Source organism: Hyperolius riggenbachi, chromosome 1 (assembly GCF_040937935.1).
Source record: "Hyperolius riggenbachi isolate aHypRig1 chromosome 1, aHypRig1.pri, whole genome shotgun sequence".
NCBI lineage: Eukaryota > Metazoa > Chordata > Amphibia > Anura > Hyperoliidae > Hyperolius > Hyperolius riggenbachi.
In genome coordinates, this window is record NC_090646.1 from 368,229,838 (window position 1) to 368,248,271 (window position 18,434).

General features: G+C 44.0%; 1 protein-coding gene across 1 annotated transcript in view; it reads right to left on the bottom strand.

Annotated features, from left to right (window-relative positions):
• Positions 1 to 17,449, bottom strand: part of LOC137551259 (uncharacterized) — a 45,831-nt gene extending 28,382 nt beyond the window's left edge. Inside the window, exons 1-2 of the mRNA XM_068271331.1 lie at positions 17,277 to 17,449; positions 530 to 706 (exon numbers count right to left, since the gene is read on the bottom strand). Coding sequence (XP_068127432.1) covers positions 530 to 706; positions 17,277 to 17,327 — 228 coding nt within the window. The 5' untranslated portion in view covers positions 17,328 to 17,449. The remainder of the gene's footprint in view (positions 1 to 529; positions 707 to 17,276) is intronic.
• Positions 17,450 to 18,434: the final 985 nt, after the last annotated feature.

Consider the following 18,434-nt stretch of genomic DNA (forward strand, 5'->3'; position numbering starts at 1 on the left):
CCTGGAGGCCAGATCCATGCCAGTGTTTAGTATGGACTGAGAAAGAAAGGAATGTGTTCTACCTGATGGACCACGCCTTTCCTGAGTCAGACCCATCAATTAATTTGAGCTGTGCCACAAATGTGTGAGGACCTCGGCCCTCGAAGGACCGGTTTCACATCCCTGCTTTAAAGTGTACCAGAGACAAAAGAAGTCTAGGATTTATACTTACCTCGGGTTTCCTCCATCCTCTAGAGGTCGCTCTGTCACTTGCCGTCTAGCCGGACTGGTCACCTGCTGGACGGCCTGCTACAATGGCCAAATAAGGGTTTGCACAATTAGGCAATGGCTTCTGTTAAGTTTTTATATATTTTTTTTCTCCTAACATTGGAAGCGGCAGGCAATGTATCCACTGATTGTCGGCTGTTCCCATCCACCTGCAGGCAATAGGTTATGCTTGCTATGTACAGTACAATTTTTTTATGCTACATGGGCAGTACCTCCACTATAATCCTCAAGTTTGCAAAAGTATAGCACTATCCAGAACTACCTTTTTCTCTACTTCTTCCATTAGTTCTACTATATCATACGGCAAGTCTTTTTTGTAGGGTACAGGGTAGCGGCTGATTGGTCTACATGAATCCGAGTCCGTCCCATAGCCTTGTCTTCTGTTTGAGATTGCTCTGGGGAATTTCCAAATCCCATCAGATATCTTTACTTGTATGGTCTGAAAAACATTAGATGACATGAACACATGAATATCTGGCATTGAACTACAGCATAGGGTATATTATTCCAGTGTTTGCATGGGTTTCATTCAATAACTCCAGTTTCCTCACACATTCCAAAAACATGCAATTAAGTCAACTGGCTTTCCCTGAAAAAACAAACAAACAAAAAAAACCCTGTCCTTGGATTAGGATGGACATATGCCTATGGTAGAGATACCGTATAAGCCCGAGTGACAGTTTCAGACAAGACTATATACTGTAAGGCACCGCAGAAGAGTTCAGTGCTATATAAAATAAATTAAATTGAAGAACTGAATTAAGAATGTTTTGGATACATTGCCCCCACTTCCACAGCACTTTAAAGAGACTCCGTAACAAAATTTTCAGCCTTAGTTCTTCTATCCTATACGTTCCTATGCCTGTTCTAATGTGCTCTGGCTTACTGCAGCCTTTTCTAATTGCACGGTGGCTGTGTTATCTCTGTTATATGATCTAATCTTTTCTTCTGTCGGCTCTGTCGGGCTAAGGCTGGAATGTGTGGAATGTGCAGGGCTGCTTGTGATTGGATAGAAGCGATACACACCCTCTGCAGGCCCCCTGCAGGCTCTGTATGACTCACACACTCTGCTTATGTGAGCCTATCACAAGCTGGTTAGTTTGTTTGTAAACACTGCCTAAAACTGTTAATTACAAGCCAGGATTGCAGCAGGGAGTGGCAGAAACAGCACAGAGGGGCCCAGGAGAACATAATGAATAGAATGGTATGCTTTTTGCTGTAAAAATTTTAGAGTACAGATTCTCTTTAAATAAAAATACAATACTATCTAGCTAAATGTCACCCACTGTTGAAAATTTGAGAGAAGTGTGTTGCTGCATCAAATGGTGGAATCTCTATATCATCTAGAACCTGGGTTCTCAACATGCGGTACGCGTACCCCAGGAGGTACGTCTGATGGTTCCAGGGTGTACTCGGGCTTGATAAACTTAACCAATTTAGAGTTTTAGAAAATTATAAATCTTATTTAAACAACACCAAATTAGTATTTTAGCTAATTAAAAGCAATAGTGAATACTTGGAAGTGGTTTAGAACCATTATCATGCACTACGATTCAATATATATTTGTTAAGGGGTACTTGTCATAATGGTTACTATGCCAGGGGGTACTTGGTGAGTACACAGGTTTTAAAGGGGGTACATACCAAAAAAATGTTGAGAAACACTGATCTAGAAGAACTAGAGAGAGTTTACCTATGGTGTTCCAGAGGAAAAAAACATAAGAGGTCATCCCAGAGCCCATCCTATACACCCAATGACTGTGAAATTAGCAGAACTGATAAATATACCTACCTTGGTCTGGAAATCAACCAACCAATCTGGGAGGCTAATGGACAAAAACTGTACCACCTCAAACCACCAGTAAAGGTCCAGCTGAAAGTATTTGACAGTGCCATCACCCCAATCCTACTGTATGCAAGTGAAGTATGGGGTCCCACCACTTACCCAGACTAATCAAAATGGGAATCCAGCCCAACAGAAATATTCCACCTGGAGTTCTGCAAACACCTGCCCTGCAAGCATCAGCCCTGACACACCACAGCTAAGAGCAAATAGGACTACAGGTCCTTCTAAAAAAAAATTAGCATATTGTGATAAAGTTCTTTATTTTCTGTAATGTACTGATAAACATTAGACTTTCATATATTTTAGATTCATTACACACAACTGAAGTAGTTCAAGCCTTTTATTGTTTTAATATTGATGATTTTGGCATACAGCTCATGAAAACTCAAAATTCCTATCTCAAAAAATTAGCATATCATGAAAAGGTCTCTAAAACGAACTATTAACCTAATCTGATTCAACTAATTAACTCTAAACACCTGCAAAAGATTCGAGGTTTTTAAAAACTCCCAGCCTGGTTTATTACTCAAAACCGCAATAATGGGTAAGACTGCTGACCTGACTGCTGTCCAGAAGGCCATCATTGACACCCTCAAGCAAGAGGGTAAGACACAAAGAAATTTCTGAGTGAATAGGCTGTTCCCAGAGTGCTGTATCAAGGCACCTCAGTGGGAAGTCTGTGGGAAGGAAAAAGTGTGGCAGAAGACGCTGCACAACGAGAAGAGGTGACCGGACCCTGAGGAAGATTGTGGAGAAGGACTGATTCCAGACCTTGGGGGACCTGCGGAAGCAGTGGACTGAGCCTGGAGTAGAAACATCCAGAGCCGTGTACAAGCATGTGCAGGAAATGGGCTACAGGTGCCGCATTCCCCAGGTCAAGCCACTTTTGAACCAAAAACAGAGGCAGAAGCGCCTCACCTGGGCTACAGAGAAGCAGCACAGGACTGTTGCTCAGTGGTCCAAAGTACTTTTTTCGGATGAAAGCAACTTTTGCATGTCATTCGGAAATCAAGGTACCAGAGTCTGGAGAAAGACTGGGGAGAGGGAAATGCCAAAATGCCTGACGTCCAGTGTCAAGTACCCACAGTCAGTGATGGTCTGGGGTGCCATGTCAGCTGCTGGTGTTGGTCCACTGTGTTTTATCAAGGGCAGGGGCAATGCAGATAGCTATCAGGAGATTTTGGAGCACTTCATGCTTCCATCTGCTGAAAAGCTTTATGGAGATAAAGATTTCATTTTTCAGCACGACCTGGCACCTGCTCACAGTGCCACAAAACCACTGGTAAATGGTTTACTGACCATGGTATTACTGTGCTCAATTGTCCTGCCAACTCTCCTGACCTAAACCCCATAGAGAATCTGTGGGATATTGTGAAGAGAAAGTTGAGAGACGCAAGACCCAACACTCTGGATGAGCTTAAGGCCGCTATCGAAGCATCCTGGGCCTCCATAACACCTTAGCAGTGCCACAGGCTGATTGCCTCCATGCCACGCCACATTGAAGCAGTCATTTCTGCAAAAGGATTCCCGACCAAGTATTGAGTGTATAACTGAACAATTATTTGAAGGTTGACTTTGTTTTAAAACACTTTTCTTTTATTGGTCGGATGAAATATGCTAATTTTTTGAGATAGGAATTTTGGGTTTTCATGAGCTGTATGCCAAAATCATCAATATTAAAACAATAAAAGGCTTGAACTACTTCAGTTGTGTGTAATGAATCTAAAATATATATGAAATTCTAATGTTTATCAGTACATTACAGAAAATAATGAACTTTATCACAATATGCTAATTTTTTGAGAAGGACCTGTATGTGGAAAAATGGAGGAGTGAAATAAACAGTCACAACAGCTAACCATATACCAGTCTCTATAGAGAATATAAAATGGAAAAGCTCCAAAACTCTCAAGAGAATAAAATACTGAGTGTCTACAGACTGAGCACTCACAACCTGGAAATAGAGTCTGGGAAACACAGACGTACAAACTCAGGGAGGAGAGACTATGCCAACACTGTGAGCAGAAAAACCCTTGAGGATGAAAGCCACTTCCTGCTGCACTGCCCCAAATATACTGCAACCAGGGACACTTACGTTAAGAAATTGATGGAACTATTTGCAGACTTTCTCACATTAGAAGATGCGAGAAAAACATATCTTACTGGGAGAAGAGAATCCACAGTGACAATCGCTGCACACTATGTCACAGCACACCACAGACTGAGAGGAGCATATTGGAACTGTAAACCTTAGGCTAGGTTCACAGTAATCAGTTGCATAACACACGCGATAAAAGGTGTGTGAACTGCAATGGAAACTGGACATTGACTTTAATACAAAGCCTGCATGTTGTGAGTTAGAATAACGCACTACGTTGCTGTGAACAGGCCCATAAAGCTGTATGGGCAGTGAGTTAACATGCTAAATTTTTCTGCAACGCAATTGACCACTGTGAACCTAGCCTAAAAATGTTCACAGACTGCTTAGCCGTTGTCCCTCTACCCCACCCCCTTCCATGTCCCCCTTTTCCCCTTTCTTTGGCAATACCTGTATGAATCTTGGTCATGCCAATAAAGCCATCTTTGATTTGAGTTTGTCACATACTAAAATAAGCAATGGCTTTAATCCCCTAAGCATTACTGCACTAGTTAATGCTGAAAACAGCTGATTTTACTCAATATCTTGTAAATGCCAATTCACTGTGATGCGTTGCAAATTGCACATGTTAAAATGCGGGTTAACTGCAATGGAGACTGGACATAAGTGTTAATTCAGCGCCTGCATGCAGGGAGTTAGAATAACACAATCGTTACAACACAGAGATGAGAACAGGCCCATAGAATTGTACGGGCAGTGAGTTGACATGCAGAATTATTCTGCAATGCAACTGAGCACTGTGAACTAGCCCTAGAGGCTCATACACACATCAGACCATAGTCTTTTGAAAACGAAAGATCAGACCAATTTTACTCCATTCCATGTTGTATGAGAGCCATACCTACACAGTCTATTCTATGGAGCTGAACTCCCCATCAGATAGACGTCTTTGCAAGATGCTGCACACAAAGATGCTGTAGACATGCAAAAGATCCGTATCTGCAAAAGATCCGTATCTGCAAAAGATCCGTATCTGCAAAAGATCCGTTCCTGCAAAAGATCCGTTCCTGCAAAAGATCCGTTCCTGCAAAAGATCCGTTCCTGCAAAAGATCCGTTCCTGCAAAAGATCCGTTCCTGCAAAAGATCCGTTCCTGCAAAAGATCCGTTCCTGCAAAAGATCCGTTCCTGCAAAAGATCCGTTCCTGCAAAAGATCCGTTCCTGCAAAATGCATTCATAGTCTTTGATATCTGCAGATCATCACACACACCTTGTTTAAACAGACATTCATCTGCAGATCAGATCCACCAGGATGGATTTTCAGATCTGCAGAGGATTGTCTGATCTGCAGATGAATGTCAGTTAAAGGGACACTGAAGCGAAAAAAAAAACTATGATATTATGATTTGTATGTGTAGTACAGCTAAGAAATAAAACATTAAGATCAGATACATCAGTCTAATTGTTTCCAGTACAGGAAGAGTTAAGAAACTCCAGTTGTTATCTCTATACAAAAAAGCCATTATCTCTACGACTTTCAAAGTCGTGGAGAGAGCTGTTTTCTGACTTTTATTATCTCAACTGTTAGTTAACTATTTACTTTTCCTCTGGCAGAGGAGAGGTCATTAGTTCACAGACTGCTCTGAAAGAATCATTTTGAATGCTGAGTGTTGTGAAATCTGCACATATTAGAGAATGATGCAATGTTAGAAAAAACACTGTTAGAAAAAAACCTGAAAATAAAAATATGAGAATATTTTCTTTGCTGATAATCTTCTAGTAATTATTCATAGTACACAACCAATTCATTATATCATATATTTTTTTTTTCGCTTCAGTGTCTCTTTAAACAAGGTGTGTATGATGATCTGCAGATCTCAGACTATGAATGCAATTTGCAGGAACGGATCTTTGGCAGGAACAGATCTTTTGCAGATACTGATCTTTTGTGTCTGTACAGGATCTGTGTGTGCAGCATCTTGCAAAGATTTTTTTCTGATGGGGAGTTCAGCTCCATAGAAAAGACTGAAGGTATGGCTCTCATACTACATGGAAGGGGGTAAAATTGGTCTGTGATCTTTCATTTTCGAAAGACTATAGTCTGATGTGTGTATGTGGCCTCAGAGTGTTACTGCACTAAAAAGTAAAGTTACCAACTAGTGAGGTAATTTACTTAGTAATTGTTTGGGAAGGGCTGCTAAGTACTGGTGTATACATTTCACTGGCAACCTTAGTTTACTGTTCTCAAAATACTTTCACACTACTGACACCAAAACTGACCAGAATGAACCATGAAGGGAGGGGAAATTCCCCTCACAGTTCATCTGTTAATCCTGTGTGTAATTCTGTGTTTGAGAGAAAGCTCTCAACAGCTGCAGCTGCTGTGTCCAGTGTCTCTGATTGAAGTGTCTGAAGAGAGCAGAGGAAATGTAACTTGTTATAAACATTTGTAATTGTCTGCAACACCACAGCTTTTCATACTTTTTTAGCTTTTAGAGAAAAATACTCTGTAGTCTGATATGCAACACTGGCTGTGCATTGAAGCTGACACCCCTTCTGCAATTGATTTGTCCCAACATAGCTAAATCCTAAACTCAATAAATTAACGCTTTTGCCTATGATATTTAACATGAAAAGTAGGAAAATGTTTACATTGCTACTTAGACATTATTTGTACATTGTCATTTTTGAACACTTGGCTATTGATAGTGTACATTTAATACAGTAAATCCCTCAATACCTTTCACATTACGTCTGTTGCATTGCAGAAGGATTCTGCATGTCAACTTACTGTCAACTTATTGCCCATACAATTCTGTGGGGCTGTTAACACTTATGCTTTGTAACAAACTGCATTATTCTAATTCACTGTAAGCAGGCTCTGCATTAACATGTATGTTAAAAAGAGGAACTCCAGTGAAAATAATGTAATAAAAAGTGCCTCAATTTTACAATAATGAAGTATAAATTATTTAGTCGGTGTTAGCCCATTGTAAAATCTTTCATCTCCCCGACTTACATTCTGACATATATCACATGGTGATATTTTTACTGCTGGCAGGTGACGTCAGTGGAAGGAGATGCTGCTTTCTTTTTTGGCAGTTGGAAACAGCTGTAAACAGCTGTTATTTCCCACAATGCAACAAGGCTCCCACAGTGTGTCAGAACCATGGTCCTGACATCACACTGTAAGAGGGCTTTCACCACAATATCGGCCATACAGAGCCCCCTGATGATCTGTTTGTGAAAAGGAAAATATTTCCCATGGGAACGGGGTATCAGCTACTGATTGGGATGAAGTTCAATTCTTGGTTACGGTTTATCTTTAAAGAGAACCAGAGACAAAGCACCCTCATGTATTTTACTACATTTATTAGTGGGAACATGACAGTAAACACCTACCCTGCTCTGTTTCTTCTCTGCTCAATTTGCCTGTTATCAGCCCTGATAAAAATCCCCGACTGAGCATTCAGTCTAGGTTTGACCTGGAATCATAGCGGAGTCACTCTTATGTGAAGTATTTTCAAGCCCAAGCCCGCCCCCTCCTGGCTCAGATGTTCTGCTTTGCATACTCAGAGCTGTGATGACATGGGAGGGGCTGCTCTGCTGAGAAAGAGGCTCTGAAACAACAGACAAGTGTGGCTGTTGTGTGATCTGTGTGCACTGACTGTGCAGTTTCATTTCTATGAAAGGCACTTCCTACAGGCAGCAACACAGCATATCAGAATAATGAAAGCACACAGATGAAAGGCTGCAGCAGCCCTGCTTGTCTATAGTTTCATAGAGCCTAGACACATACAGCCTAGCACATCCAGAACAACTCATAACCCGGAAGCAGAAGGAATATGAGCCGGCGACCGTATTGGATTTTTCCTGGAGCAATAATGGATAAAAAAAAAAAACACACTCAAAAAGGCACACCAGAGCGGTGAAATTAACAGGTAGAATATTTATTCTTTACAAGCCATCGACTGATCTGTTGATTTTGTGAAACGTTCATCTCTGGTTCCCTTTAAAGCCAGTGGTTACCAATTTAAAAAAAAAAAAAAAGTCAGATACTCACCTAAGGAGAGGGAAGGCTCGGTCCTGATGAGCCTTCCCTCTCCTCTCCCGGTGCCCTCGTTGCTGCGCTGGCTCCTCCGTTCGCGTCCGCCGCCGCGACTTCGGAGGTCTTCGGGAGCACTCGGGCTTCCGAAGACGGGCCGCTCCATACTACGCACGCGCGAGTGCGTCATAGAGGGCGCTCGCGCATGTGTAGTATGGAACAGCCCGTCTTCGGGAGCCCGAGTGCTCCCGAAGACTTCCGAAAGCTCCCTTCGGCTGCGGAAGTGGCAGTATTTGACCGAACTGGTCGAATACTGCTACGGGGGATCCTGCGCGGGACCGGGCGAGAGGAGAGGAGAGGGAAGGCTCATTAGGAACGAGCCTTTCCTCTCCTTAGGTGAGTATCTGAATTTTTAATTTTTAAGTTGGTAAACATTCACTTTAAGTGTCCTTTGAAGTTCACTAACATTATAACACGTGCATTACACAATGCACACAGTGTGAATCGTGCCTATTTATCAATTCAGAAAGATTAGAGCATTTGGTAAAGCAAGTAAAGTGTTTGGTATTTGAAGACCAGCTGGAGCGGTTGGTAACTATCAACATTTGGCAAAATGGACAGACGAAAGGAGACAACCAATAATAAGAGCCACCTTCGACCCCCATCTAAAAGGGATGCCTTTTACTCCTAGACAGAAGCAGGAACAGCTGATGCAGACCACTATCACCATAGCACAACACTGCTTGCTGCAGAGACCTACTCCTCAGCTCTCCTTAGGCTGGGAATAGTGCTGCTCAAATCCGGATCCGGGAGATACCCAGATAGTTGCTAATCGGGCATCTCCCAGTAAACCTGTGCGGGGTGGGTCAATCTTACCTGTCTGATGTCTTCTTCGTCCGTTCCTCGGCGCCTCCCACGATGCGCTCCACGCGCGTCACGTGTTTACAAACACTCCTCCTTCAACCCGGAAGGAGGAAGTGCTTGTAATCACGTGACCGCCGCTTGGACCGCATCGTGGGAGGCGGCGAGGGACGGACTAAAGAAGACGTCAGACAAGTAAGATTGACCCCCCTGCACAGGTAACTAGGAGATATCTGGATAGAACTATCCGAATGCCTCCCGGATCCGAGCAGCCCTGGCAGGGAACACACTAGGCAGTGCAGGAAACATATAGTGGGATGCAAAAGTTTGGGCAACCTTGTTAATCGTCATGATTTTCCTCTATAAATCATTGGCTGTTACGAAAAAAATAAAATATAAAATAATAGTTTAATATAGGAGACACACAGTGATATTTGAGAAGTGAAATGGCATAGTGTCTTCCCTGCCTCAGACTTCTACATTTTACCAAGCAGTTCTTGATGAACTGAAGCAACATTTTTCTGTAAATCACCAAACTACGACCGTATGTGGGAAAATCTTAGTGAATGGGAAAAAAATGGTCTAAGGCTAAGTTCACATTAAGCAGCATCCGCTCCTGCGCTTCTGCGGAGCAGAAGGATCGTGCAGGTCGGGAACGTCCGCTCCGACGAGCGGAATGTAGCAATGTGAACTTTCCCCATCAGGAAAGTATTGCTTCCGCTGCTAGCGGAACGTAAGCTACTTAGGCTCAAATGTGAACCAAGCCTAAAATACCAAATGCGGCATTTTAGCGACCTCTTATTTTTACTTAACAGCCCTTAATGAATTGAAGGCAGAGTCATTTACAATTATTACCAAACTAGTGACCTTAGCCAATTTAAAAAAAAAAAACGGGCTAGGTCTGTCAGTAATCTGCCGTGCACCCGGACGCTGCGTGCGCATATACACACACACACACACACACACATGACCCCCCCCCCCCCCTTCTGGCCCCGTCCTCCGACTCTCGGCAGTGTCTCTGTGTCTTGTCCCTGCACATGCGCAGTGCTAAAAAGCACTGACACACGGACAGACACAGGGACCCTTGCCTGTTAGGTAGGATTACACTAATTTTAGATACTAATGCGGATATGTACATACCACAAGGATTTACAGTAAGGGCCCGTTTCCACTAGTGCGGTGCAGAATCGCTGCATATCACCGCTGACAAAATCGCATGCGGATGCGATTCCGCATGCTTTTGCCGCGATTTCGCATAGGCAGGGTATATGCGATTTTAACCATGTCACTGCCTGTGTCAATTTACATTACTTTCAATGCGAAATCGCACGCGAAATCGCGGGAAAAAAATGCATGCAAAAAACGCATGCGATTTCCCTATTAAATACATTGCCTGCGATTCGCCTGCATTCCACACGCAGGCGAATTCTGCAGGGTCTACCGTGCAGAAAAATCCTGCACATAAAAACGCAAATGAAAACTGACGAGTGGAAACAGTCTCATCCACTTGTATTGCTTATGCGAATCCGCATGCGTTGACTGCATGCGGATTCGCGCTAGTGGAAACGGGCCCTTACACTAGCATCTTTATTGACAGTTCTGTTAAGAAGACCAAAACTGGTTCCAAGACCCAGATATTAGATACTAGCAAAGATTTCAGTAGAAATCTTGGCGAATATATATTGATCTGAAGGTTACAGCAGCTAGCTTTGTACTGACAAATTCAGTACAAAACTATGCAACCTTGATCATATACTGCTGCCCACCCTACAGGACCAATCATGGAAGGAACCAGCAATTCCTAGCCATGATCGATATCTTAATTAGAACAACAGATCAGGAACTTTAACCTCCTCCTGAGGCTGGGAACACACTAGGCAGGGCGTGAAAGGTCGCATTTTGCTGCATATGCCTTTGTGTGTTTTTAGCGCGTTTGCGTTTCCCTGCAAATGCGTTTACAAACATGCATTTTGCATTAGATTTTTAATGCAAAACACTAAGAAGTCAACAGGAAGCAGAAATACATCTTCAAATGTGTTTTTTTTATAAGAAAAAAAACCCCACACCCACATGCAGAATGCAAAAACGCACTAAAACCTCTGCATCACCATTAACTTTCATTGCGTGCTTTTGGAAAAATATGCAACAAAACCAGCATTTTTAAAAACGCGCGTTGCTGAATGCAACCATACATGTTTTTTCATGTGGCCCATCAACTTCCATTAGGTGTGTTCTTTGCAACGCTAGCGTTTCTGCATAGTGTGTTCCCAGCCTGAATCAGGTCCTCTCCATCCTTCTCCGCTTTATTCTCCTGCTCTCTCTTGCATGTCCCATGATGTCATGCAACATGCAGGAAGATGTGAGAACAGGAGGCACACTAGAAAGCTGCTGCAGAACAGGAAGTAGTGGATTAATGCAGGAGGTGACTAGTGACATAGTTAGGGATGCGGGAGGGTTTCACAACATCTGTCCAAGGGTGAAGCTGCATACTTAAAATGAACCGCCAGACACTGAAAAGGCTTGGTGTTTCTTTAACAGCTTCACAGCTTTGTTTTTCTTACCAAAGTCTCATTTTTAGCTGCATAAAAACTAAGCTCCGCCCCATCAAAGAAATCTGGGCATTTTCCCCCTGATCTCTGATGCTGTGCAAAGCATGATGGGATTTCTGATGTTCTCATTGCCTAGCGCGTGCAGCTGGGAGGGGTGATCAGGACACAGGACAGTTGGAACTGTGTCTCAGGCTCCCTGTCACCTCCTTTCAACCAAAAAGATGGCTGCACCCATAAAAATCAAACATTTGCCTGTTCTTTTAAAACAGGGTGGGTAAGAGATACTACCTATGTTAATTAACATAAATAATGTAACTTAATGATAGTATGTTTGTTTAGGCTGAAGTTCCTCTTTAAAGTGCTGTGAACTTGAAGTGGTTCTGGCTTCTGGTACTTTAAGGCTTCTTGCACACAGGGACGTTACAGGCGCACGTTAGTGCAGCCTGTAACGCTCCCCCAACGCACAGCAATGTAACACAAGTGGGCTGTTCACACTGCCCACGTTGCGTTACATTGTAACGCAGCAAAGTGCTGCATGCTGTGCGTTCTACGCGGCTAAACCGCGCTAGACTGTTTGCCCAAGCTCAGTCATGTTGGGGAGGAGGGGAGAGCGGCCGGGCACATGGCTAATTAATATTCACTGCACTCAGTGACGTGCAGGGTTTACTTCCTGGAGCTGCCGCTCTGTGCGGCGATTGGCCGGGCGGGACCACGTGATGCCGCATGCGTCCAAGAGTACGCATCACGGACGCCAGAGTGAGCTGCACAACGCGGCTCACTCCGACGTCCACACCAGAGAGCACCAGGCGTTGCGTTAGGGGCACGTTATGTGCCCTATAACGTCCCCTAAACGCAACGTCCTGGTGTGTAACTAGCCTTAAGAGACACTTAAGTCTCTGAAAAAAGCAGCCCCCTGCAGCTGTATCGTGCCCACGCCGACTCCATCAGATGCTCCTGGTCCCGCTGGCAGCCACTTCCAGTTTCGGCGACAAAAGCCGACAGGCCAGGAACGCGAGTAATTCTTCGCTTTCCCGGCCACAAGAGTGCCCTCTATGCTGCTATATGCTTTATGCTATAGCAGCATAGAGGGCACTATTTTGGCCGGGAACGCGAAGAATCACTCTAGGCTCCTGTCGCCGTAACCCGGAAGTGGCTGCCGGCGGGCCAGGAGCATCGGAGCGAGTCTACGTGGGCACGATACAGCTGCAGGGGGCTGCTGGAAGCCCCAGGTGAGTAAAACTCATTTTTTTCAGAGACTTAAGTGTCCCTTTAAGGCAGGGGTCAGGAACCTTTCTGGCTGAGAGAGCCATAAACGCCACATATTTTAAATTGTAATTCCGTGAGAGCCATACAATATGTTTCAAACTGGGACAGTAGGGCTCACGTCCCTATTGCCATGGTAAAGTGTATACAGTTGATCCTCTGGACAGCGGAAGTTCCAGCAACATCAGCAATTTCCCCAAAAGCCAGACAGGAGAAATACCGACTAACAGCTTGTACAATTAGCTAGCTGACTTGGGGGTTGCTTCACTTTGTAAGACAAGATCCCCGCACTTTGGCCCAATTAGCTGCTTGTCAAGTAACAGGCAGCCTATTGGGCCAATAAAAGTGCAGGGATCTCATCCTACAAAGTCACTGAACCTGACAGGGCCCAGAGTGGGACAATTGGAGCAGCCGTTCGTTTTGGGGTAGCGCAAGTAAGTTAGTAGTGCATGCTACAGCAGCAGCATGCCTACTTTGAAAATGTTACTGCGCTGCCACACTAAGCTGTGCTGCTTGAGCAGTGTAACTTAGTGAATCAATTCCTACTGATCTGTATGTTCGCCAGATGTAGCCATCAAAAGAGCCACATCTGGCTCCCGAGCCATAGGTTCCCTACCCCTGCTTTAAGGGTTAGGTATGCGCCTTTATCACACACACATACCTGCTGCCCCATTTCGGACCACACCATCACCTAAACCATCCCAAAACCCCCAGCACCTGTGAAAGAAGCAGAAACTGGCAGATCTACCCTGTTCTCCCCCCACTCCAAGCCCTCCTCTTCGGAAAGGTGGGGGGCTGTAAGGAGGCGGAGAGTGGTAGGCAAGCAGGCGGAGAGGTGGAGGGCGCAGCATAGAAGATCTGCCCCTTCTTGCTTCTCCAAATTTGACAATATTGTCAAATTTTGGGTGGAGGCAGTGGCACAGACCAGGCAGCAGCATGGGCCACTTCCTCTCCCCACATATCCTTGTGTGCACAAATGTACAATGAGATCATCAAGGTTGGCACACTATAAGACTGCACACAGCCTGTTCTCCAGTGGCAACGATGGAAGTGGTATCAGTAGATCTGCCAAGTAACTGGTATTGTTTAAAAATATGGCAGCTACCATATGCCTCACTTCAGGTTCCCTTTCAGCTTGGCCTCAATGGCACCTGGAGACATGGGGATCCAAGGGGTTGCGCCATGGAGGAAAATCACTCATATAGGGCTGGTGCACACCAAAACCTGCTAGCAGATCCGCAAAATGCTAGCAGATTTTGAAACGCTTTTTCTTCTTTTTCTGTAGCGTTTCAGCTAGCGTTTTGCGGTTTTGTCTAGCGGTTTTGGTATAGTAGATTTCCTGTATTGTTACAGTAAAGCTGTTACTGAACAGCTACTGTAACAAAAAACGCCTGGCAAACCGCTCTGAAGTGCCGTTTTTTAGAGCGGTTTGCGTTTTTCCTATACTTAACATTGAGGCAGAAACGCACCCGCAATCCAAAAAATGCCTCACCCAGGCATTTTTCGTTTCTTCAAAACGCCTGCCACTCTGGTGTGCACCACCCCATTGAGATACATTGACCAAGCAGATCCGCAGCCGCAAGCGGATCTGAAAACGCCCAAAAAGCCGCTCGGTGTGCACCAGCCCTCTATCTATGAAGTTTTTTATTGTTGCATATGTTCACAGAAAAAAAAATCCAAGTTTGCAAATTCCAGCTAAGCTATGTTCACAGTGGTGTGTTGAAACAACAGCCACATTACAACACAGAAGGTCCCACCACAATGCACAACTTATGTGGCATTCAGTGCTGCCGCTGCGATCTGACCGCATCCCAACGCACTACATTTAGAGACTTACCGAATAATTAGAGCGTAAACAGTGACATGCACATAACATGCGGTGCGACTTTTCCATCCAGTTGTGGTCCTGCTTTCACAGAGAACCCAACACCCACCGTGAAAGTAGCCTTGAGGTCTGTACACACATCCAATTTTTATCTGCAGATGACTGGGCAATTTTAATGACACCATGTATTGAGGGTTTACCTGCACAATCAGTTCATAGTATGCAAAATCTATTGATCCTCAAACTACACAGCAGTGGTAAAATTGGCCAGTCATCTGCAGATTAAAATGGATGAGTGTATGGCGCCTTAAGCTACATACATGCAATAACTGTCGGCTGAAATGGCTGATAACGACCGTTTCAGCGGACAATCATGGGTGTACAGCAGCAGACGGTCGATATTGCTTGAGCATCGGGGGTCGTTAAGGACCCCTCCTATCAGATCTTTAACGACCCCTGATGTCCGAGCATTACTGATCACAATGCTATTTCCGCCCTTGCCAACCAATTGAAGCCACTCCGTCGTCTGCCGATCGTTGTCCTTCCGCCCCCTCCATAGCAACTGAACACATCGCTAGCCTCAAGGTAAGGGATGCATCTGTACAGCATCGATCCCCAACGGGCAACCATTCTCACATTTGTGTTTACGTAGACAGGAGTCAGAACTTTGCAGGGAGGAATCAGGATCTGCACAGGCTACTCAGTTATGTTCTGCCAATCACTAAGCTAACCAGCTGTAGAGGCAACATGTAGTTGAATGGGCGTATATTTACCCCCACTGCTACTGGAATTAGTGGGGACTGAATATGAACTTTGCACAGGGCTAGTCAGATTTGACAGTCAAACCATCAGGTTTCAAAATGTGATTAGCCAGTTTGCCCCTTTCAATTCCAGTTCTGCAGTGCAGAACATTTGTAGCTGTACTCAAATTTGATCCCGTGCAAATTCCGGATCCTGATGAACTGGAATTTGCATAGTCAGTACATTTTTTAAGCCTTACTGCTGACAAGCTGTTCCTTAGTTAGTTTTATAAAACCAAAAGGGATCATGGTGAGAAGCTTGTTTGACATCCACATTTGAAACATGAAGTTGTTCTTTTACATGGAGTTCTGGTTATATGTTAGACAACAATCATGTTACTGAAAGGCTATCTTTAATGGGCACATACTAACACCCTACCGTTTGAGCTGAAAGTTACCATTCTGCCCAACAGCGTTGTCTAGCATGGACACTTGAATTAGTTTTTCTTTTTTTTAATCTACAAAAATGTTAATTAGCAGGGGTTAATCTGGACCTTTGCCCTGGTCAAATTAGATCTGGAATGATTAATTGACTGACAGCTTGATTGATAAAGCTTTCAAATAATCATTCACTGCTGAATCGGATTAGACCCATGCACAACTTCAGTTCAGTCCCAGCTACTTCTAATATCTGTAGATTAAAAAGAAACCCGTTACATAAAACCTTGTCCTAAAAGACCATCTGGTATTCTTTTATACTGATACACACCAAATTCTGGCCTGAACCAAGACTGAACCAAGGTGGCCATACATACACACACACACACACACCAATAAAATGATCCAATTTTAAGGCAATTCAATAAAAATGATTCCCCCCCCCCCCCCCAAAAAAAAAAAATCAAAAACTGGAAATCAGATTTCCAGTTTTTATTCAATAAAAGTCGATCAGGAGTGGAGGATATTTCAGATCAATTTTAATGAAAATTGAATGGTGTGTGGTAGGTAGGTACATTGGTCCGATTTTTTTAAATGTTTCAATCAATCAGAAAAATTGATTGCAACTCTTGAATTCCAAAGATATTAAAGACAAATTGTATGGTGTGTGGCCACTCTCAGGCCCGGTTCACATCTGAGTTTTCCTACAGAACCGTACGGCCGGTTCGAACGGACAAAAAAATAAAATAAAAAGGGGAATGCGGCAGGACCCAATTTTCTGGACCATTTCGCTCAGCAGAATGGAAACGGAAGGTTACAGCTACATAGTAACAAATGGAAAACTGACAGTTTACAGCACACTGGCTGTAAACTAATGGCCGGGTCCGTACGGCCATCTCCGCAAAAAAAAAAAAAAAAAAAAAAAAAAAAAAAACACACAGATGTGAACTGAAATCCAACTTGGTCATTTGTGGAGCTATATCAGAAAAGCAGAACAGGTGCACAGTACTGGGTTAATAAGATTCGCAAAGGTAATGGATCACTAGTTTTACCAAACAGTACAGCCCCCAATTGCAGTCTTCGTAATGGAAAGCCGAACTTTAACTAAATGAGCGACTTTGATATACTTAATACACGCGCTGAAACTTGCGCACCCCCTTTGTGAATCTGCTGCCAACAGCACTAACACAGGAATTTTGCATTATAACTTGAAAGCAGTTTTCTATAAATCTTTATTGTATTGCACAGAAACCTTCCGTGACCTGAGCGCAGTGTTTCTTTGCTCTATAGCAATCTTCATATTGTAACAGCCAGCACCCCAGTGACAGGCGCTGCATGTACTCACATTGGATAGGCTGAAGCTGCCCAGCTTCACAAGACTGCTGAGGACTCTCATGGTGTTCTATCTGATTCTGATCCCGTCAGCCAGCCTCCCTGGCCTGCCTGCTCGGCTAGTGTTTCCTAGTTCAGGGTCACCACCAGCCCCGTCCTGTCCCTCTTGTGTGTGTGTCACGCACCCTCCTCTCTACTAGTGTTGTCCGGATCATGAACGATTCGGATCTATTTAATGAGTCGATCATCCGAATCATCAAAATGAACGATTCGGATCGCAAAAGGGGCGGGGCCAGGAGCGACACGCCCCCTCTCAGCGGGCAGCGGGGTCCTGGAAGCAGGGATCGCTCTGTTGGATGGGAGCCAGCCTTGTAGGGACAGCAGGTAGATGAGAGAGAGAGGACATGGGTGCCACTGCCAGATATGTGTAGAGCACACAGACATACTGGCTATAACGTGCTGCCCATTATAGGCTGTCTGTTCCGTAGTGCTGCACAGTGATCACATGGGAAGCTTTTGGCTCAGCACAGCTCAGTAACTTTGCAGACATTGGGCTCTATTCTCAAAGAGCCAAAAGTACCGCAAAATTTTACCGGTAAATTCCCGCCAGCGGTAAACTCCGCATTTTTTTAGCATTCACTAACATTTTCCGCATGTTTGCCGCATGCGGGAAAAAAGATGCGGAAACAGGCATTATTCATGCGGGAATCATGCGGTAAAAAGGTCGCATGAAAAAGTGTTTAAAAAAAAAAAGTTAAAGTCCACCAAGCACAGCCCTTAAGCCTCCACACTTCATTAAAGTCAATGGGATGCGGAATATATCACCTACTTCTTGTAGGTGATAAAAATTCGGTAATTAACGAAGAAAAGATGCGCCTGAACATCTTTGAGAATTGATCTTTTATTGCGGAAAATACCGACTTTTGCGGAAATTTTACCGCATGAATCCCGCACTTTTATCACACTTTTTCCGCATGCGGAAAAAACATGCGGAACATTTTGAGAATCCCAACTTGCCGGTATTTTGGGTGCAAACTTCCCGCATGTACTTTACCGCATGCGGAAACTCATTGAGAATAGAGCCCATTAATTGTGATTGAAAGGCAATATAATCCTCCTGCACTCGGCACTAAACAGCTGCACTTATCTTCTGGGAATGCTTTCTTTCACT